Source organism: Bufo bufo, chromosome 7 (genome assembly GCF_905171765.1).
Source record: "Bufo bufo chromosome 7, aBufBuf1.1, whole genome shotgun sequence".
NCBI lineage: Eukaryota > Metazoa > Chordata > Amphibia > Anura > Bufonidae > Bufo > Bufo bufo.
Genome location: NC_053395.1, coordinates 225,186,301 through 225,209,591, shown reverse-complemented (window position 1 = coordinate 225,209,591; position 23,291 = coordinate 225,186,301). Strand labels below are relative to the sequence as shown.

The 23,291-nt window shown below is 50.9% G+C and overlaps 1 protein-coding gene across 1 annotated transcript in view; it reads left to right on the top strand.

Annotated features, from left to right (window-relative positions):
• The first annotated feature begins 345 nt into the window (after positions 1-345).
• SMARCAL1 (SWI/SNF related, matrix associated, actin dependent regulator of chromatin, subfamily a like 1) overlaps positions 346-23,291 on the top strand; it is a 36,407-nt gene continuing 13,461 nt past the window's right edge. Inside the window, exons 1-10 of the mRNA XM_040439428.1 lie at positions 346-434; positions 4,873-5,389; positions 6,005-6,404; positions 8,064-8,114; positions 8,278-8,538; positions 11,579-11,629; positions 18,633-18,816; positions 19,423-19,573; positions 19,820-19,978; positions 20,062-20,127. Of these exons, the coding sequence (XP_040295362.1) occupies positions 4,898-5,389; positions 6,005-6,404; positions 8,064-8,114; positions 8,278-8,538; positions 11,579-11,629; positions 18,633-18,816; positions 19,423-19,573; positions 19,820-19,978; positions 20,062-20,127 (1,815 nt within the window). The 5' untranslated portion in view covers positions 346-434; positions 4,873-4,897. The remainder of the gene's footprint in view (positions 435-4,872; positions 5,390-6,004; positions 6,405-8,063; positions 8,115-8,277; positions 8,539-11,578; positions 11,630-18,632; positions 18,817-19,422; positions 19,574-19,819; positions 19,979-20,061; positions 20,128-23,291) is intronic.

Here is a 23,291-nt window from a genome sequence, read left to right as displayed (position 1 = left end):
CTAATCCTATCATGTATGATACCGTCTGCCGGACTGGTGTATCTAATCCAATCGTGCGACACCGTCCCCTGAGCTGAGTATCTAATCCCCTGTCTCTGGAGCTGTTGTATGTAATCCTATGGTGTGATACTGTGCAGTTGAGAGGCTGTATCTCCGACCACCATGGACGTCTGCTGAGCCCAGGTATCTGGCTGTGATACCGCGCTGCTCAGCCATCTCCATGCGCCCCGTATAATGACGCTCTCCCACGGACACCCATCACATAGACTTGCCCTCTTCTCCTCTGGTACTTGCAGCAGTTGCCAGCAGCTATCATGGCGCCCGGTGTCTCGGTGACGTCACTCAGGCGCCTCTAGACTTCTGCGGTCGCGGGACGATGACGTCATGGTTACGGATTCGCAGCGCCGTTGATGTTATGTCATGGGGGATGGCGGGTAAGTTACAGTGAGGTGCAGTGCTGGTCACCTGCCCGCCTGCTGGGAGTAGTAGTACTGTGTATATGGGGATAATGTTTAAACTGCAGGATACAGATGTGACTGTCCTGTGTGATGGGGAATATACAGTAATGGCTGCTAATCCTTTCCAGCTGTAACATAGGCTTGTGTCTTACTGTTCCTGCAGTAACATGGGCTTGTGTCTTACTGTTCCTGCAGTAACATAGGCTTGTGTCTTACTGTTCCCCCTGTAACATGGGCTTGTGTCTTACTGTTCCTGCAGTAACATGGGCTTGTGTCTTACTGTTCCTGCAGTAACATAGGCTTGTGTCTTACTGTTCCTGCTGTAACATAGGCTTGTGTCTTACTGTTCCTGCTGTAACATGGGCTTGTGTCTTACTGTTCCCCCTGTAACATAGGCTTGTGTCTTACTGTTCCCCCTGTAACATAGGCTTGTGTCTTACTGTTCCTGCTGTAACATAGGCTTGTGTCTTACTGTTCCTGCTCTAACATAGGCTTGTGTCTTACTGTTCCTGCAGTAACATGGGCTTGTGTCTTACTGTTCCTGCAGTAACATGGGCTTGTGTTTTACTGTTCCTGCAGTAACATGGGCTTGTGTCTTACTGTTCCTGCAGTAACATGGGCTTGTGTCTTACTGTTCCTGCAGTAACATGGGCTTGTGTCTTACTGTTCCTGCAGTAACATGGGCTTGTGTCTTACTGTTCCTGCAGTAACATGGGCTTGTGTTTTACTGTTCCTGCAGTAACATGGGCTTGTGTCTTACTGTTCCTGCTGTAACATAGGCTTGTGTCTTACTGTTCCTGCAGTAACATGGGCTTGTGTCTTACTGTTCCCCCTGTAACATAGGATTGTGTCTTACTGTTCCCCCTGTAACATAGGATTGTGTCTTACTGTTCCCCCTGTAACATAGGATTGTATCTTACTGTTCCTGCTGTAACATGGGCTTGTGTCTTACTGTTCCTGCAGTAACATGGGCTTGTGTCTTACTGTTCCTGCAGTAACATGGGCTTGTGTCTTACTGTTCCTGCAGTAACATGGGCTTGTGTCTTACTGTTCCTGCAGTAACATGGGCTTGTGTCTTACTGTTCCTGCAGTAACATGGGCTTGTGTCTTACTGTTCCTGCAGTAACATGGGCTTGTGTCTTACTGTTCCTGCAGTAACATGGGCTTGTGTCTTACTGTTCCTGCAGTAACATGGGCTTGTGTCTTACTGTTCCTGCAGTAACATGGGCTTGTGTCTTACTGTTCCTGCAGTAACATGGGCTTGTGTCTTACTGTTCCTGCAGTAACATGGGCTTGTGTCTTACTGTTCCTGCAGTAACATGGGCTTGTGTCTTACTGTTCCTGCAGTAACATGGGCTTGTGTCTTACTGTTCCTGCAGTAACATGGGCTTGTGTCTTACTGTTCCTGCAGTAACATGGGCTTGTGTCTTACTGTTCCTGCAGTAACATGGGCTTGTGTCTTACTGTTCCTGCAGTAACATGGGCTTGTGTCTTACTGTTCCTGCAGTAACATGGGCTTGTGTCTTACTGTGCCTGCAGTAACATGGGCTTGTGTCTTACTGTGCCTGCAGTAACATGGGCTTGTGTCTTACTGTTCCTGCAGTAACATGGGCTTGTGTCTTACTGTGCCTGCTGTAACATAGGCTTGTGTCTTACTGTTCCTGCTGTAACATAGGCTTGTGTCTTACTGTTCCCCCTGTAACATGGGCTTGTGTCTTACTGTTCCCCCTGTAACATGGGCTTGTGTCTTACTGTTCCCCCTGTAACATGGGCTTGTGTCTTACTGTTCCCCCTGTAACATGGGCTTGTGTCTTACTGTTCCCCCTGTAACATGGGCTTGTGTCTTACTGTTCCCCCTGTAACATGGGCTTGTGTCTTACTGTTCCCCCTGTAACATGGGCTTGTGTCTTACTGTTCCCCCTGTAACATGGGCTTGTGTCTTACTGTTCCCCCTGTAACATGGGCTTGTGTCTTACTGTTCCCCCTGTATCATGGGCTTGTGTCTTACTGTTCCCCCTGTAACATGGGCTTGTGTCTTACTGTTCCCCCTGTAACATGGGCTTGTGTCTTACTGTTCCCCCTGTAACATGGGCTTGTGTCTTACTGTTCCCCCTGTAACATGGGCTTGTGTCTTACTGTTCCTGCAGTAACATGGGCTTGTGTCTTACTGTGCCTGCTGTAACATGGGCTTGTGTCTTACTGTTCCCCCTGTAACATGGGCTTGTGTCTTACTGTTCCCCCTGTAACATGGGCTTGTGTCTTACTGTTCCCCCTGTAACATGGGCTTGTGTCTTACTGTTCCCCCTGTAACATGGGCTTGTGTCTTACTGTTCCCCCTGTAACATGGGCTTGTGTCTTACTGTTCCCCCTGTAACATGGGCTTGTGTCTTACTGTTCCCCCTGTAACATGGGCTTGTGTCTTACTGTTCCCCCTGTATCATGGGCTTGTGTCTTACTGTTCCCCCTGTATCATGGGCTTGTGTCTTACTGTTCCCCCTGTAACATGGGCTTGTGTCTTACTGTTCCCCCTGTAACATGGGCTTGTGTCTTACTGTTCCCCCTGTAACATGGGCTTGTGTCTTACTGTTCCCCCTGTAACATGGGCTTGTGTCTTACTGTTCCTGCAGTAACATGGGCTTGTGTCTTACTGTGCCTGCTGTAACATAGGCTTGTGTCTTACTGTTCCTGCTGTAACATAGGCTTGTGTCTTACTGTTCCCCCTGTAACATGGGCTTGTGTCTTACTGTTCCCCCTGTAACATGGGCTTGTGTCTTACTGTTCCCCCTGTAACATGGGCTTGTGTCTTACTGTTCCCCCTGTAACATGGGCTTGTGTCTTACTGTTCCTGCAGTAACATGGGCTTGTGTCTTACTGTGCCTGCTGTAACATAGGCTTGTGTCTTACTGTTCCTGCTGTAACATAGGCTTGTGTCTTACTGTTCCCCCTGTAACATGGGCTTGTGTCTTACTGTTCCCCCTGTAACATGGGCTTGTGTCTTACTGTTCCCCCTGTAACATGGGCTTGTGTCTTACTGTTCCCCCTGTAACATGGGCTTGTGTCTTACTGTTCCCCCTGTAACATGGGCTTGTGTCTTACTGTTCCCCCTGTAACATGGGCTTGTGTCTTACTGTTCCCCCTGTAACATGGGCTTGTGTCTTACTGTTCCCCCTGTAACATGGGCTTGTGTCTTACTGTTCCCCCTGTAACATGGGCTTGTGTCTTACTGTTCCCCCTGTATCATGGGCTTGTGTCTTACTGTTCCCCCTGTAACATGGGCTTGTGTCTTACTGTTCCCCCTGTAACATGGGCTTGTGTCTTACTGTTCCCCCTGTAACATGGGCTTGTGTCTTACTGTTCCCCCTGTAACATGGGCTTGTGTCTTACTGTTCCTGCAGTAACATGGGCTTGTGTCTTACTGTGCCTGCTGTAACATGGGCTTGTGTCTTACTGTTCCCCCTGTAACATGGGCTTGTGTCTTACTGTTCCCCCTGTAACATGGGCTTGTGTCTTACTGTTCCCCCTGTAACATGGGCTTGTGTCTTACTGTTCCCCCTGTAACATGGGCTTGTGTCTTACTGTTCCCCCTGTAACATGGGCTTGTGTCTTACTGTTCCCCCTGTAACATGGGCTTGTGTCTTACTGTTCCCCCTGTAACATGGGCTTGTGTCTTACTGTTCCCCCTGTATCATGGGCTTGTGTCTTACTGTTCCCCCTGTATCATGGGCTTGTGTCTTACTGTTCCCCCTGTAACATGGGCTTGTGTCTTACTGTTCCCCCTGTAACATGGGCTTGTGTCTTACTGTTCCCCCTGTAACATGGGCTTGTGTCTTACTGTTCCCCCTGTAACATGGGCTTGTGTCTTACTGTTCCTGCAGTAACATGGGCTTGTGTCTTACTGTGCCTGCTGTAACATGGGCTTGTGTGTTACTGTTCCTGCTGTAACATAGGCTTGTGTCTTACTAGTTGGTGTGTCCTGATTGGCTGGGCGGGATGGTGACGTCAGCTGTCCGCCATTGCGCCACATATAAGCAGCTACCGTATATATAACGATGGGACAAGCGGGGATTTCCATCAGAGTTTTCTTTATAGATTATGTGGAAATCCGTCTGCAACTAATACTATTCATCGGCTCAGTATTTAGTAGTGCATGGCCCTTTAAATGAATAGCGGCGGCGGTTTAATTGGTGGCTGATATTGATCTGTCACAATATTACGCCGCCAGTGGAGGCACATGGCCCCGCCCACACAGTGTGCTGCCGCTGGTAGCTCCACCCACTCTCATCCAGCTTCAAGCTCTAATCTATTCCGAATACAAAGTGTGACAATGGTGGGGCATAAAGCCGCCATAGACCCAGGGCCTAATGACAGCAACCCCTCCGTGCGCGGTGACTGACCGTTCTCTGTTTTCTGGCAGGTGATTTTAGACGGGGGTCAAATCCATGACAATGTCCACCTGTCTGACCGAGGAGCAGAAGAGGAGGATCGAGGAGAACCGGCAGAAGGCTTTGGCGCGGAGAGCAGAGAGACTCGCCATCCAGAAAAACGGAATTAATCAGAACGCATCCGCCATCTATAATACCAAGCCTCAGCCAACCGGGGGCAACCACCTGCAGAATGTGCAGCCGACCGCCAAAGAAGCCGGGAAGGTCGATAGTTTTAAATACGGTACAACTGGAAACGCTTCTAATAATGTCAAGAATCCGCCAACTATGCAAACCGCTGCTGCCGCCCAGGAGTACACGGCGGGTTATAAACCGCAGACCACCGCTCCAGCAAGGGTGGATTATACCGCAGCCGGCCCCGCCCAGGAGTACACGGCGGGTTATAAACTGCAGACCACCGCTCCAGCAAGGGTGGATTATACCGCAGCCGGCCCCGCCCAGGAGTACACGGCGGGTAATAAACCGCAGACCACCGCTCCAGCAAGGGTGGATTATACCGCAGCCGGCCCTGCCCAGGAGTACACGGCGGGTAATAAACCGCAGACCACCGCTCCAGCAAGGGTGAATTACACCGCAGCCGGCCCCGCCCAGGAGTACACGGCGGGTTATAAACCGCAGACCACCGCTCCAGTACGGGTGGATTATACCGCAGCCGGCCCCGCCCAGGAGTACACGGCGGGTAATAAACCGCAGACCACCGCTCCAGTAAGGGTGGATTATACCGCAGCCGGCCCCGCCCAGGAGTACACGACGGGTTATAAACTGCAGACCACCGCTCCAGCAAGGGTGGATTATACCGCAGCCGGCCCCGCCCAGGAGTACACGGCGGGTTATAAACCACAGACCACCGCTCCAGTACGGGTGGATTATACCGCAGCAGGCCCCGCCCAGGAGTACACGGCGGGTAATAAACCGCAGACCACGGCTCCAGTACGGGTGGATTATACCGCAGCCGGCCCCGCCCAGGAGTACACGGCGGGTTATAAACCGCAGACCACCGCTCCAGTACGGGTGGATTATACCGCAGCCGGCCCCGCCCAGGAGTACACGGCGGGTAATAAACTGCAGACCACCGCTACAGTACGGGTGGATTATACCGCAGCCGTCTCTAGTATAACTGCTGGCTGGACATTTCAGCCTGAGGGGACCAAAAACTTTCCCCAAGGCTCCTCCAAACCTCACGGTGCTTCCCCCCAGATGTACGATATCCATTCAGGATCCGGGAAAGCTGGGGCGGAGACGGTGAAGAGCCCAAGTACCGCTTCTAAGTTTTATGGATTGGGGACAACAACCTCCGGTGGGAAGGCCGCGGGGCCAGTGCCACGGACAAACGGGAGGGAGATGATGGGCAGCGCTAGTAGCTCAGAGGCCGCTCCTGTCAAAAAAGCTGCAGCCGCCATTAAAGGGAGATGCGTCAAACATGGCGACGAGAGGTTCCGGGTCGAGGTCGGATATAACGCAGAACTCATCTGCCTCTTCAAAGGGATCCCCAGCAAAAATTACGGTGAGTGCGCCACATGGCGGGTGGTCATCTTCTGGCATCCGATAGTCTAGGAGATCTAATACTCCGGCACACCCGGGTACATGCACACTCTGTGGACTGGGTACTGGCTGTGAACAAAAATGTTGTAATTTACTGACAGCAAGCAGTGATCTTGAAAATTAGCATTATTCACTGACTTCAACGCTGCACCTAATGAGGCCCGGACTCCCCGTCAGTGATGTAGCCCCTCAGTGCATCCTGTCTGTGGGTAGTGTCCTATTAAAGGGGTTTTCCATTGGTTAAATATTGATTACCTGTCCGCAGAATCGGTCATCAATATCTAATCAGCGGGGGTCCGGCTCCTGGTCCCCCTACCAATCAGCTTTTGGAAGGGGCTGTGGTATTGAGGTTATGGCTGTGGCCTCTTCCTCAGTCAATGACGTCACGTCCATCGTTCACATGTGCAAGTGATTGGGATTGAGCTGCAGTACCAGGTACAGCCACTATACAGTGAATGGCGCTGTGCCTGGTACAGTATGAAGGGGCCGCAGCGCTCATCTGAGGGACACGGCCCCTTCAAACAGCTATTTGGTGGGTGTGCCGGGAATTGGACTCCACCCATCGCTTATTGATGATAGTCCTGGAGAACCCCTTTAAAGTCTGGTAATTTAGTAGACATTGCAGGAAAGCTTCACTTTTACCTAATTTGCAGCGGATGCAAACTGTTGTCCTCTGTTGTCAGCCCTTTCGGACTAGAGCCAGGCTGTAGTCTTCTCCACTGGAAGGACTAATAGAAAGTGTAGACCCCTCCCCGCCCCCCACCATCGCTGCCGCCCGTCACACGCCCGCGTCCCCGCTGCCGCCCGTCACACGCCCGCGTCCCCGCTGCCGCCCGTCACACGCCCGCGTCCCCGCTGCCGCCCGTCACACGCCCGCGTCCCCGCTGCCGCCCGTCACACGCCCGCGTCCCCGCTGCCGCCCGTCACACGCCCGCGTCCCCGCTGCCGCCCGTCACACGCCCGCGTCCCCGCTGCCGCCCGTCACACGCCCGCGTCCCCGCTGCCGCCCGTCACACGACCGCGTCCCCTCTGCCGCCCGTCACACGCCCGCGTCCCCGCTGCCGCCCGTCACACGCCCGCGTCCCCGCTGCCGCCCGTCACACGCCCGCGTCCCCGCTGCCGCCCGTCACACGCCCGCGTCCCCGCTGCCGCCCGTCACACGCCCGCGTCCCCGCTGCCGCCCGTCACACGCCCGCGTCCCCGCTGCCGCCCGTCACACGCCCGCGTCCCCGCTGCCGCCCGTCACACGCCCGCGTCCCCGCTGCCGCCCGTCACACGCCCGCGTCCCCGCTGCCGCCCGTCACACGCCCGCGTCCCCGCTGCCGCCCGTCACACGCCCGCGTCCCCGCTGCCGCCCGTCACACGCCCGCGTCCCCGCTGCCGCCCGTCACACGCCCGCGTCCCCGCTGCCGCCCGTCACACGCCCGCGTCCCCGCTGCCGCCCGTCACACGCCCGCGTCCCCGCTGCCGCCCGTCACACGCCCGCGTCCCCGCTGCCGCCCGTCACACGCCCGCGTCCCCGCTGCCGCCCGTCACACGCCCGCGTCCCCGCTGCCGCCCGTCACACGCCCGCGTCCGCAGTCCAGTCGTGTTTATAATGGCCGCTCTGTTCTTCTTTTAGATCCTGCAACTAAAATGTGGAATTTCGGGATAGAAGATTACCCGAGTCTGAGTAAGTAGGTGTACTTGCCGTACCATATACTCCAGTCACATCCAAAGCTGCACGGCAATGTCTCCCGGCTTCAGCTGTCGGCTCGGTCAGTGATACTTGTGTTGCTGCGGTGTATATGCGTGGTGTGAACACAGTCTTACACGGCCGTCCTGTTTGTCTGCAGTGAGCGAGGTCCAGAGGCTGCAGAACGTCGCCCTAAAACCCCTGGAAGGAATGGAGGACATCGATATCCCGGCACTTATCTCCACAGCCAGTGGGGGCGCCACCGTCGGTGCTCTTTTGGCCATGTGCAACAGCTGGCAGAGACCGAGCGCCACCTTAAAGGGCAAGTGCCTGCTGGTGTCTCGCTCCCGCTTTGAGGTGGACATCGGGTATCACCTAGAGGTCATCGGCCTGTTCAAGCAGATGAGCTCCCGCAACTACGGTAAGGAGGTGATTGGGTTCTTGTGGCCACAGGGACTACTACCCAACTTTCCCAGAGTCCTGCATAATCACTAGTTCTGCAGTGTTTCAGGTGGGTGGGAACCAATGTAGTCGACATTATGTCACCAGCAGGGACGGTCACCAACCTTCTTAGGTCGCCCTCACACGCTGCCGATTTTGCTGCAAAAAAAATCTGTGCCTGAAAATCAGTTCAGTCATTTGAATGGGGCCGAAAACGCATGGATTACAACAGTGGGACGTCCTGCAACAAAAATCTGCGGCATGTGAAGGCGAACATGTGCGCCCCGTGACCGTGCTGGGCCCGCACGAACACCCACAGCGGGGAAGCCGCAGCGGATCACGGACCCGTTCACTTTAATGGGTCCGCGATCCGGCTGTTCCGCAAAAACATAGGACATGTTCTATCTTTTTGCGGAACGGAAGTACGGCATGAAACCCCACAGAAGCACTCCGTAGTGCCTCCGTAGGGTTCCGTTCCGTGCTTCCATTCCGCATCTCCGGATTTGCGGACCCATTGAAGTGAATGGGTCCGCATCTGTGATGCGGAATGCACACGGACCGGTGCCCGTGTATTGCGGATCCGCAATACGGCCACTGAGCGCACACGGTCGTGTGCAATAAGCCTAGGACTCCAGACCAGGATATCAGGAGTCCGGGAAAGCTGGATGACAACACCCACTGTGTGAGTCAACTTTCAAGGAATATGACAAGTGTAGGTGTGATTAATAACGGCTCCGATGGGGGTTGTCATCCACCTCACTGCACAGAAAAGAGAATGTTTGGGAAAGCTGGATGGCGGCCTTAGGGCTCATTCACACGACCATATAACTGGGTCTGCATCCGTTCTGCAATTTTGTGGAATGAATGGGGCCGCAAAAGATGCGGACAGCACACCGTAGTTCCTTTCCGCGACCCCGCAAATAATATACAGCACAGCCTATTCTTGGGCATTTCTATACAGCGTTGGCCCTGTGCGTTCCGCAAAATACAAAACGCATGCGGCGCGGATCTGCAATTTGCGCACCGCTAAACACTTACAGCCGTCTGAATGAGCCCTTACTGCTATATTGGTTCGTCCTCACCTATTCCAATCTCCTTGCACGTCCTGCTGCCGAAGACCAAGGACTCCAGGAAAGGTGGGTGATTACCGTGGTTACGCTGTCATGGCGGACATATCTGGCACCCATCTTTTCCAGAAACAGATATAACTAAGAGCACCAGTATAATTTTTAAGATTTTTTTATTACTTCTACCGGCCGAACACAGGACGGTCAGGGCGGTGCCGGTCTAGTTGCGCCCAGCAGCATGGTCATGTGACCTGCGATCCCGGAGCAATGGCGGCAGCTGTGTTTGTAGCACGATCGGGGGGGGGGGGGGGGGGGGGGACAGAAACAGTATTTTTGGTTCTCTCTTTAACCCCTTTATGACTGCTGTAAAAGGTCATACCGGCAGTAATTTAGGCAAGCCCCGCCCCTTTGGATCAGACCCCCCGAGTGCCTTTCATCATTTGTCTCCAGACCATTGAGGTCTATGAGTTCCCCTCCCCCAATAGATGTTCGCTCGGAGCTCCACCGACTTAAACAGCTCAGGGAATTCTGGTTTTGTCCATTTTAAAAGCCTTGTCAGGTCAGAGGAATAATGTATGAGACGGAGGAATGCCATGTATGCAGAAAAGAAGGCGAGTCTCCCGAGACGGCGGCGAACAGCCGAGACGTGACCCGAGACCAGGGGTGAAGCGGCCGCACTTTACATTTCAGCCGCGTCTCGTCTGGAGCCTTTGTGCCGCGGTTAGAGGAGACCTGTCAGACAGCGGGAAATTCAGATGCTTCATCTTTCAGAAAGAATAAAAAAAAACCTGCGTGTAAATGTCAAGAAAAGCAGCGGACAAGACGGAGCAGCGAAACGGAAGAGAAATGTCAGTGAGGGGTCAGTGAGTTTATACAAATAGCGGTAAAATACCCCGAAAGCGGTTTATGCAAATTAGGTCCCATCGTATTATATTACAAGGGGGATTTTGAAGTTGCTTTTGCTTGAGTCCATGTTGTTATAATTTGCGCCAAATCTGTAGGTTGCACTTTGACAAATTTGGCGCATCTTTAGACTTTAGAAATGTTACTGGAGTAATATCGCGCCTGTTTTTGTGACTCTTTTATAAACCTGTCACGCACCTAATTAACAGATCCTACAGTTGCCCACATTTTCAAAAGTGGCATAAATTAAAAAAATAATAATAAATAAAGATGCAAAACTATGGCGCCACCTGGTGTACACTGTGTATAGCAATGAGCCGAGTGGTGGTCGCACGTGCTCAGTCACTCTCCTTACAGCTCCGTACAGCTGAGCAGATCCCTTCTCCACAAGAAGTAAGAAGGGACGATATTGTCAGCTGCCAGAGGGGGAAGGAGATAAATATGGCCTCAATATTCTGCAGCAAGGAAGAGCAGCACTCCCAATACCTTATTTTTAGCAATTGCCGGGGGTCTCATCACTTGGACACTCACCGATTTAAAACCTTTTGTTGCTATGAGTTGTCAAAACGTTTTCTAAAGTGTCACTCTAACAACAGTTCATTAAAAAAAAATAACTGCAAAGGTAGACGTTGCCTTTAAGGGGTTGTCCAGGATTTTGATGCTGATAGTCTATCCTCAGGATAGGCCATCAATATCGGATGAGTGGGGGCGTGACACTCCGCACCCCACCGATCGGCTGTTTGTGTAGTGGTCGAGTCCGATAACTGCAGCAGCTTCCATTGAAGTGAATGGTACCAGCTCTGTGAGTGGTGCTGTAGTTCCTGCTCTACTGCTGGTCAGCGGGTGGAGGGAGGGGGTCATCCCGAGGATAAGCCGTCCACGTTCTGGACAACCCTCTTAAGCTTCATTTCCTCAGGAGCGGAGCAGTCTGTTAGATAATTTTAGGACGTGATGGCTCCTCTGCCACCAGCTTGTGTCGATGCTCATTTTTATGGGTTTGATATTTTGGATTTTGTCCTATTTTTCTCTAAAATTCTTATTTCATTACAGACACGAAAACCAGAAAATGGAGCTTTCTACTGGAGGACTACCAGCAACTGAGTAAGCGCTCGCTCTAATTATTAACCATCTGTTTTCTTTGCACGCTGCTCCACCCGGAGATGACTTCTGCTCGGGGGGACCTCAGAGGTGCCTCTTCTGCAGATCTTTTGTCTGTGATCCCTGGTAAAAGGCACAATTCCTGCTTATGAGACGACTTCTGTTTATATCATCATCTGGTGCCTTTCTGTAGGAATTGTGGATTGAAAGGCGTCTGACGCTTCCCATTGCCGGCCATGTTAGACCTCAGGGCCCTGGCGCGGTTGGGATAGGGGTCTGGTCTGATGAATCTGGGACCCACACCTACGAGGAGAACAGAGCCGGGGAGAGTTTCCCGGGGTCCATCCACCACCAGGCACAGCTCCCCGCCTCCCCCACCGAAGCGAATAGGAGCGCACCGCGCATGCGGGGCCACTGCTCCTGTACATTTCTATGGGGCCGAAGGAAATAGCCGAGCCAGTGCTTGTCTATTTTTGTCGGCTCCATAGAAATGAATAGAGGACGGCTGCGCATGCGCAGTGCGCCCTCCAACTTTCTCCGCTCCGTTCTGCTTGTAGGTGCGGGACCTGCACCGATCAGACAATGGCATATCCGCCCCCATTGTCTAAGATGGGAATACCCCTTTAAGTAACCGGAGGTACAGTGCTGGTCAGTCTTCATGCAGAAGGTCCGCTTCCTCCTGATCCCTTCTATTTCTGCATGTACGGGGCTTCATGAGCAGTGCTTGCTGTGCAGCGGGGGAGAGCTCCTGCTGAAGCTAGGCGCCTTACAGCCATAGACCGGTCTAATCTCAGGTTTATAAGAAGCAGGTGGGGAATCGCTGTGCTCACTGTAAGGACTGAGACATGGCCGACTCTTTACCAGGGATGAAATGAATGTGGCCTATGGGTTTTCGTGGTGGTCGTCTTCAGAGTCACAGTAAATCATACCCAGCACACTGAGGGCAGGGAATCTGAAGCTCAGACGTATCTACACTGATCAGCCATAGCATTAATGGTGAAGTAGATAACATTGAGAATGGGGCGACAGCGGTGCCTTTCAGAGGGCAGGAAACGCTGTATTATGCACCATGTGAACAAGGCAAATGTAAGGATCTGAGAGACAAGAGGCAAATTGTGAGGGCTAGATGACTGGGTCAGAGCATCTCCAGGGCGGCCTTGTGGGGGGGTCATGGTATGTAGTCGTTAGTACCTACCAAAATAAGTCCGAGAGGAGACCGTATGAGAGCGGGTCCTGACAGCCCAAGGTGCAGGTTACCCATCTGCCCGTTAGTAGGGCTGCTGTAGAGCAGATTGCTGACCTCACTGCTGGTGATGGTAGGAAGGTGTCTAGATACATAGCTGCTGCATACCCACCGACCAGTCATAGTGCCCATGCTGACTCTTGTCCACTCCAAAGGCACCTACAATGGGCGCTGGAGCAATGGAACAAGGCGCCCTGGTCTGATGAATCATGTTACGTCATGTGGACAGCCTGGTGCGTGTGCGTCATTTACCGGAGGAAGAGATGGCACCAGGTGCACTATGGGAAGAAGACAAAGCAGCACAGGTAATGATCTGCTAGAAATCTGGTGCACTATGGGATGAAGGCGGCCTGGTCTGATCTATCATGTTACGTCATACATCACTTACCTGAGGAAGAGATGGCACCAGGTGCACTATGGGATGAAGGCGGTCTGGTCTGATCTATCATGTTACGTCATACATCACTTACCTGGAGAAGAGATGGCACCAGGTGCACTATGGGATGAAGGCGGTCTGGTCTGATCTATCATGTTACGTCATACATCACTTACCTGGAGAAGAGATGGCACCAGGTGCACTATGGGATGAAGGCGGTCTGGTCTGATCTATCATGTTACGTCATACATCACTTACCTGGAGAAGAGATGGCACCAGGTGCACTATGGGATGAAGGCGGTCTGGTCTGATCTATCATGTTACGTCATACATCACTTACCTGGAGAAGAGATGGCACCAGGTACACTATGGGATGAAGGCGGTCTGGTCTGATCTATCATGTTACGTCATACATCACTTACCTGAGGAAGAGATGGCACCAGGTGCACTATGGGATGAAGGTGGTCTGGTCTGATCTATCATGTTACGTCATACATCACTTACCTGGAGAAGAGATGGCACCAGGTGCACTATGGGATGAAGGCGGTCTGGTCTGATCTATCATGTTACGTCATACATCACTTACCTGGAGAAGAGATGGCACCAGGTGCACTATGGGATGAAGGCGGTCTGGTCTGATCTATCATGTTACGTCATACATCACTTACCTGGAGAAGAGATGGCACCAGGTACACTATGGGATGAAGGCGGTCTGGTCTGATCTATCATGTTACGTCATACATCACTTACCTGAGGAAGAGATGGCACCAGGTGCACTATGGGATGAAGGTGGTCTGGTCTGATCTATCATGTTACGTCATACATCACTTACCTGGAGAAGAGATGGCACCAGGTGCACTATGGGATGAAGGTGGTCTGGTCTGATCTATCATGTTACGTCATACATCACTTACCTGGAGAAGAGATGGCACCAGGTGCACTATGGGATGAAGGCGGTCTGGTCTGATCTATCATGTTACGTCATACATCACTTACCTGGAGAAGAGATGGCACCAGGTCCACTATGGGATGAAGGCGGTCTGGTCTGATCTATCATGTTACGTCATACATCACTTACCTGGAGAAGAGATGGCACCAGGTGCACTATGGGATGAAGGCGGTCTGGTCTGATCTATCATGTTACGTCATACATCACTTACCTGAGGAAGAGATGGCACCAGGTGCACTAAGGGGAGAAAATGGAGGCCATGTTCTGCTGGAAACCTTGGGTCCTGGCATCATGTGGATGTGACATGTACCACCTACCTGACCACTGTACAGACAATCACCCCTCCTTCATGGTAGCGGCGCCCCCTAATGGCAGCGCCCACTTTCAGCGGGATAATACCCCTGCCAAACTGCAAAAACTGTCCAGGAATGAGGAACATGACAAAGAGATGAAGGTGATGATGTCTCCAGATTCTCAGATCTCCAAACGATCATTCGTGGGATCCATGGAGGACGCACTGAGCGAGTTACAGGATGCGATCCCACCGGATACCTGCGAGGTCTTGTGGAGTCCACGCCTCGCGGGTCAGAGAAGGAGCTGCACAGTATTCGGCCAGTGAGCTACTGTTACGGCTGATCAGTGTATATAGCAAAAATGAATAGTACATAGACCCGATGCAATACCAATCTGTCTGTCATGGCGGCAGTACCCCTTTAAATAGCTAGAAGCTGCGACCCTCGTAAAACATGGCGGGCAGATGTCGCAGCTCTTGTCCCAGTTGCCAAGTAATGTAATGAAGAACGTCCTCAAGGAGCCCGAGGTCCTGTCAGGTCTGGATATGGGGAGCATGCCCCTCCAGGGCCACAGTGTGACGGTGTCCAATTAGCTAATTAGCGGCTTACAGCACAATCACAATGTGATAGAAGATGGAGAACGGTTATAATGGTGAGGGGGGGGGGGGGGGCGCTGCCGCGGACGTCCATGCTGATCTGAAAGGGCAGTGACAACAGAGTCATCCTGTGGAGGAGCGTCACACCCAGTGTCAGTAGCTTATAATAGTGCGGGAGCGTTATAAAAGGGGCGGCGGGTGTCGGCCATATATATACGTAGGATCCTGGCAATAGAGTAGTGTTAATGGGGGGCAGGGTGTTCCCATTGAACAGCGCTAGCCTGCAGTGGCTGATACCGGGGAGCAATAGATTGCCTTGTGCTGTCCTATAGAGAGCATCACCCGAGATTGACATGGCCGGTACCAGGGAATGATAGATTGCAATTATAGTCATCCTCAAGCTGATACCAGAGAGCAGAAGAGCCCCATCACCTGCAGTAACCATTTAGGGTGCTGAGGCCGCTGGGTGAGAAGGTGGTCATGTTGGTTGACTTCAGGTGTAATATCCCTTTAAGTACCCGACTAGCAGTCTGAATTTGGCTGCAGAGACGGACGTTCTCTCTGCTGAGGGATTGAGTTATTGTTTCTGGAGCTGGACGTTTCGCGCTGCTGTTTTAGGATTTTTGTGACTGACGCGCTTCAGCCTTCAGGTTGTAAAAGGAACAAGCGGCGCTGCGATAAGCGGGGAGAAGGCGGCCATTGCTCAGCACTTGCTGTGCTTGATGCAAAAACCCGAGCGGCCAATGAGAAGGATGTTTCACCGCATATTTCTCCGGGGTTAGCCAACGATGGGAGTGATTATAGCTCCGTTGTGTTATAACAGCCATTCCAGATGCGCCTGGCAGGAGCTGTAGTACCGCTCATCCTGACCCTCCGGGTTCATGAGAATAGAATAACAGGGAAAATCCAGGAATGAAGGAGGATTGTGCTTAGCTGCCTAGATTTATCCGGATAGGACTTCAGGTTTGTCCAAAAATAGAATGCTAGAACTGCAGTGAAGACTGACACTTGTCTAGGCAGGATAGCAGATTGTATCAGTTAATGTAAGCAAGCAGAGCTCTTGAAAATGATAAAAAGCTTTAATATAAAAGTACATTGAATGCCTGATGTTAGAAGTAGTAGAGGGGACTTGGCGCGGTGGAGTTGACCTCAGCTGGTAATAAAACACCACAGATCGGAGCCAGATGTCCAGAGAGACTTACAGGCAGTGCATCCTGGGAGATGGTATGCACATTAGTTGAACCCCAAGAGAAAGAAAACTGTCTCTCTAGTGCCACCTATAGGTAGCTATGCTGTAAATCAGTGTCCCACCCATTAAAGACCCTTTAAATATGAGTCGGGATATCAGCCAAATGTAGTAGTAACACACTGTAATCCATTTTTTTTATCCTTTAGCGCCTCCATGTGATGTTATGAGGAAGTGACTAGTGTTGTATAATCTGTATGTAATGAGCTCCCCCCAGTGGTGACTGTATAATCTGTATGTAATGAGCTCCCCCAGTGGTGACTGTATAATCTGTATGTAATGAGCTCCCTCTAGTGGTGGCTGTATAATCTGTATGTAATGAGCTCCCTCTAGTGGTGGCTGTATAATCTGTATGTAGTGAGCTCCCTCTAGTGGCGGCTGTATAATCTGTATGTTGTGAGCTCCCTCTAGTGGCGGCTGTATAATCTGTATGTTGTGAGCTCCCTCTAGTGGTGGCTGTATAATCTGTATGTAGTGAGCTCCCTCTAGTGGCGGCTGTATAATCTGTATGTAGTGAGCTCCCTCTAGTGGCGGCTGTATAATCTGTATGTAGTGAGCTCCCTCTAGTGGCGGCTGTATAATCTGTATGTAGCGAGCTCCCTCTAGTGGCGGCTGTATGATCTGTATGTAGTGAGCTCCCTCTAGTGGCGGCTGTATGATCTGTATGTAGCGAGCTCCCTCTAGTGGCGGCTGTATGATCTGTATGTAGCGAGCTCCCTCTAGTGGCGGCTGTATGATCTGTATGTAGTGAGCTCCCTCTAGTGGCGGCTGTATGATCTGTATGTAGCGAGCTCCCTCTAGTGGTCGCTGTATAATATGTATGTAGTGAGCTCCCTCTAGTGGCGGCTGTATGATCTGTATGTAGCGAGCTCCCTCTAGTGGCGGCTGTATAATCTTTATGTAGTGAGCTCCCTCTAGTGGCGGCTGTATGATCTGTATGTAGTGAGCTCCCTCTAGTGGTGGTTGTATGATCTGTATGTAGTGAGCTCCCTCTAGTGGCGGCTGTATAATCTGTATGTAGTGAGCTCCCTCTAGTGGTCGCTGTATAAACCTGTACACACAGTGCGCTCTCTAGTGGCGGCTGTATGATCTGTATGTAGTGAGCTCCCTCTAGTGGTGACTGCATAATCTGTATGTAGTGAGCTCCCTCTAGTGGCGGCTGTATGATCTGTATGTAGTGAGCTCCCTCTAGTGGCGGCTGTATGATCTGTATGTAGTGAGCTCCCTCTAGTGGCGGCTGTATGATCTGTATGTAGTGAGCTCCCTCTAGTGGCGGCTGTATGATCTGTATGTAGTGAGCTCCCTCTAGTGGCGGCTGTATAAACCTGTACACATAGTGAGCTCCCTCTAGTGGCGACTGTATAATCTGTATGTAGTGAGCTCCCTCTAGTGGCAGCTTTATAATCTGTATGTAGTGAGCTCCCTCTAGTGGCGGCTGTATGATCTGTATGTAGTGAGCTCCCTCTAGTGGCGGCTATATGATCTGTATGTAGTGAGCTCCCTCTAGTGGCGGCTGTATGATCTGTATGTAGTGAGCTCCCTCTAGTGGCGGCTGTATGATCTGTATGTGGCGAGCTCCCTCTAGTGGCGGCTGTATGATCTGTATGTAGCGAGCTCCCTCTAGTGGCGGCTGTATGATCTGTATGTAGCGAGCTCCCTCTAGTGGCGACTGTATAATCTGTATGTAGTGAGCTCCCTCTAGTGGCGGCTGTATAATCTGTATGTAGTGAGCTCCCTCTAGTGGCGGCTGTATAATCTGTATGTAGTGAGCTCCCTCTAGTGGCGGCTGTATAAACCTGTACACATAGTGCGCTCTCTAGTGGGGCTGTGTGAAGAACACCAGATTTGGTGCTCCTTATCTGAAAAACTGCAAAACCTATAAAAATATATTATAAGATTAATCTATCCAGAATGAAATCAGGTCTGTAGTTAATGGTGCAGTTTAGTCTTGACAAGCCTCCTGCTCCTTCTCTGCATTGGTCATCTTGGTGCCCTTTAACCCTTGGGATTAAGACCAGATTGTTTTCTAGATGTGAACTGCTTGACAACCCCACTGCGGTTGTCAGGCTGTGTTTTGCACATGGTCGCCAGTCTGTCAGACACGACTTCGCTGCTCATCTCCGGTCTGGCACCTGAGAGGGGGAAAGTATTTTGGCAGCGGCCGTGGTATGCCAGACCCCATGTTAGACTCCGTAATGAGATGTTGCTTCATATATATGTAGGTGAACAGCCCCTTTAGATTACAGTATTGTCTGTTCTGGGTGCGGCGGCGGAGATGAACCTTCTCCTATGATTTCTTGCAGTGGAGGCCTCACTAAGGATCCAGCAGGTGGAGGTGGAGCCGCTCCCCAGACCCGTGGTACAAGCATTTGCCTCTCAGTTTGAGAAGACCTCTGTAAGTCGCCCGGAGGTCCCAGACGTAGACCTGTCTGCAGTGGATTCCAAGCTAGTCAGCAGCCTGATGCTCTTCCAGAGGGAGGGGGTGAGGTAAGTGCCAGTAAGTGTGCAACTTGGTTGTTTAGTGGAGTCCGCCTCCTTTCTGAGATCCAGATACCCTTGTGCTACACAGTCCAGCAGCAGGCGGACCCTGTGCCCTCTCTGCTGCCACGCTGGTACTGGCAGCACAGTGAGGCAACCAATCAGCAGCCACTTTATTGCAGCCATCACTTCCTCTGCCGATCTTTGCAGTCACCGATCAGGTCTGGAGAAGACAAGTCTGCAACCGTAATAGCCTCACTGATCCCAGAAGACTTGTCTGGCATGAAGTTGAGCAGTTAGGAGCTCCATGGAGGGCGCCACCAGCTGCACTCTCACTGCCCTGGATATATATAAATATCTAGGCCGGGAGCCGTGCCCGGCTGAGGTCAGCGATTGGCTGCAGCAGTATAGACGGGATGTCACCACTGCACCCTGGCAGAAAGGCTGGATCAGGGGAGCTTCTGGAAGGTGGTATTCTGACTATATCCTTGCAGTTGCCCCTAAAAGAAATTGCAACTCTGACAACCCCTTTAATTCTCTGACAACCTGCTTACATTTTCCCCAAGTTCATGGTTTGAGTAGATCTAATGGTTTCCTAATCCTTCTCATTTCCAGCTTTGCCATCTCTCGGGAGGGCCGCCTGCTCCTTGCTGACGACATGGGCCTGGGGAAGACCATCCAGGCCATCTGCATCGCTGCTTATTACAGAAAGGAGTGGCCGCTGCTGGTGGTGGCGCCTTCGTCGGTCCGGTTTACCTGGGCTGAGGTAAGGACTGTTCAGTATTACATGTTGTGAAGATGATCTCTGTGTCCCGTCTGTGAATGTGGCAGATTTGTGCCCCTTCTCCCAGCCAGAACTCTCAGCATGGCCTCGGGTGTCAATCTGCAGCCTGTGATTGGCCGGACTCTGTATATAATCACTGATGACGCGGGAATCATCAGGGCATTATCTAATTCCACATGTGCAGGTCTGAGACCTTGTCCCCGTGCTCAAACTTCACCCCCTCCATAGGCTTTCAACAGATGGCTGCCGTCCGTCAGGTCAGATAGCATCAATGTCATAGTCACAGGTCGTGACAGCCATTCCGCCGGCCTCGTCAACATCATCAGCTTCGACCTCCTCGGGAAGATGGACAAGAGCATCACCTCCAGCTTCAAAGTCATTATTATAGTGAGTGCTCGTCACGGCCGACCCTTCTGATGGGGATTTTTGGCTTGGTCACTAGTCCTGAATTTTTCTTTTTTTCTTTCAAGGATGAATCTCATTTTCTGAAGAACGTGAAGACGGCCAGATGTAAGTCCGCCATGCCCTTGTTAAAGGTACTCGCCACCATGACCCGAGCATATAGCTCTGCTGTACTGGATGTATATAGTAAATACATATGGTTTCCAGGTAAAGCTGCTCAGAAAAAAATGGCGGAGGATTTGTGTTGGGCCCCACGCACATGACCGTATCCGTATCGAAGTCGGCAAATTGCGTATCTGCTAAATGCAGATGCGGTCTGTGTTGCATCTGCATTTTTTTTTAGGGACCCACTTACTTCAAACCAAGTATAGGACATGTTCTATCTTTTTGTGGAATGCGGATCATCTGCGTGATTTCCGCATCCATATGTCCATTCCACAAAACGATAGAACATGTCCGCAAAATACAGACCCATCAAAAATGCGGAAAGCACACAGACCGCATCCGTATTTTGCGGACTACAAAATGAACACGGTCGTGTGCATGGGGTCTTACAGTGTATTCTGCTGAAAGGGGCGGAGCTGTGACAACCCCTTAAAAAGCATGTGTTCCTGAATTTTTTTTCCCTGCAAGTTAATACCAGTTAGTGGCGGCACACATCCTTTTTTATTTTATTTTTATTTTTTCCTAATCTGTTCTTATTTTCATTCATTCAATTTGAATTAAATTTCATTCTATTTCCAGAACATGATTATGGGGCGGCCATTTTGCCTGAGCTGTTCTTAACAGCATTTAGAGATACGCTTTATGGCAGCCCCCATGGGCCATAGACACAATGGTCAGGAAAGGACTTCATTGACTTCTATGGGAGAGTTTTCTAGGCATGGCTGTGACCTGTGCAGAGGTCAGGAGGGCGCAGATGAGCTGTGATATCATCTATCTATAGGTGATATCTGTCATTGTAATCCTGCATGTAATGATAGTTATCTGTACAGACCAAGAAGTGGCGCCTATTTATTAGCTTTATTGGCCAGTGAGAAAACTGCAGGAATTTATGTATTTTTAATATAGGTATTTACATGGAGAACTGAAAATAACTTCCGCCAATTTACAAAAATAGACTGCAGAAAAATGGGGGGGATCTGTGGACAGTACCCCCCAAATATTACTGAGCCATCTCTGGTGTGGATATCAAAAAAGGGTAGTTTAGGATATCAGTTAAAACTTAAAGGGGTATTGCACGTTATCCCCTATTAGATCGCTGGGACCCTCACTGATCACGATACCCCTGCAGCCCCCCTGAAAAGAATGGAGCAGCCAGTCACACACCTGCTTGGCGGCTCCATCCATTTGTATGGGAGTCCCTGAGATGACAGCGCTCACCTACCTCCGGAACTCCCATACAAATGAATGGAACATCCAGCTGCTCCGGTCATTTCAGGGGAGCAGCACGGGGCCCGCAGGGGGTACGGGGACCAGTCCTCATGATCGGTGGGGGTCCCAGCAGTAGGACCCCCACCGATCTAATAGTTATCCCCTATCCTGTGGATAGTCCACCCTAAAATTACCTCCTAATATGAAGTCTTCACCCCGACGAGGGCAGCCCTGCTCGGATCCGTTCCATGTTATCAAGGCCCTGGAAGTCCCAACACCTGACAGGGATGATGAAGGGGTCCTGATTGGTTAGAAAAAAAAGTATACACTAATTGTGCCAACGCGTTTTGTCCCTCAGAGTCATCAGGGGACAGGGGGTAATGTAATCCAATGTAATGCTGCAGCGAGCAGCCTGGGGTGACAGCCACAGCTTCTGCCACCGACCCTGTATACTACCACGTGTGGCGGACTAATATAGAGGGTATCCCTATTGATATCTGTTACGTCCGGCCCATGCTGCTAATTGTGCCGCTTCCTGCCCCATGTCACTTTCGGTGTCCTCCTCTGACGTGTGCAAAGATGTTAAATATAAAAAAGTGTTTTCAAATATTTTGTAACTCATGACCTATCCTCAGGAAAAAGGTCATGAGTGTATCTGATCGGAGGGGGTTTCACACCCGGGACCCCTGCCAATCAGCTCATGTGAGTGCTCCGGCCTGCTCACCAAGCACAGCACCCTACATTGTATTGTGGCCGTTCTTGGTATTGCAGCTCAGCCCGATTCACTTCAATTTCCAGGTGTTGGACCCCACTGATCAGATACTGATGACCTATCCTGAAGATGCGTCATCGGTATTTAAGTCTCTGAAACCCCCTTTAAACAATAGGTCATTCTCCAATAAGGCTCCTTTCACACGGACAAGTATTCCGCGCGGGTGCAATACGTGAGCTGAACACATTGCACCCGCACTGAATCCGGACTTATTCACTTCAGTGGGGCTGTGCAGATTAGCGGTGATTTTCACGCATCACTTGTGTGAAAATCGCAGAATGTTCTATATTCTGTGTTTTTTCACGCAACGCAGGCAAAAATCGCAAGCAAGTGCGGATGCGGAGCGATTTTTCACGCATGGTTGCTAGGAGATGATAGGAATGAAAGCAACCCCGGACCCCATTAAAGTTTATTCACTCTATTCTTTTACCTTATAACATGGTTACAATGGAAAATAATAGCATTCTTTAATACAGAATGCATAGTACAATAGGGCTGGAGGGGTTAAAATTAAATTCAAAATTAACTTACCTGTTCCAATTGATCGCGCAGCCGGCATCAAATCTGCCACATTCACTGTATTCTTTTACCTTGTAACATGGTTATAATGGAAAATAATAGCATTCTGAATACAGAATACTTACTAAAATGTAGACTGAGGGGTTAAAAAACAAACAAAATTAACTTGCCTGTTCCAATTGATCGCGCAGCCGGCATCGTCTTGCTTCTTCTTTCAGGACCTGCAAAAGGACCTTTTGGTGACGTAATAGCGCTCACCACGTGGTGACGTCAGCGCAGGTCCTGCTGAATGAAGATAGAAGGATCACCACGTGGTGAGTGCGATTACGTCACCAAAGGTCCTTTTGCAGGTCCTGAAAGAAGAAGCAAGAAGACGATGCCGGCTGCGCGATCAATTGGAACAGGCAAGTTAATTTTGTTTATTTTTTAACCCCTCAGTCTACATTTTAGTAAGTATTCTGTATTCAGAATGCTATTATTTTCCATTGTAACCATGTTACAAGGTAAAAGAATACAGTGAATGTGGCAGATTTGATGCCGGCTGCGCGATCAATTGGAACAGGTAAGTTAATTTTAAAAAATTTTTTAACCCCTCCAGCCCTATTGTACTATGCATTCTGTATTAAAGAATGC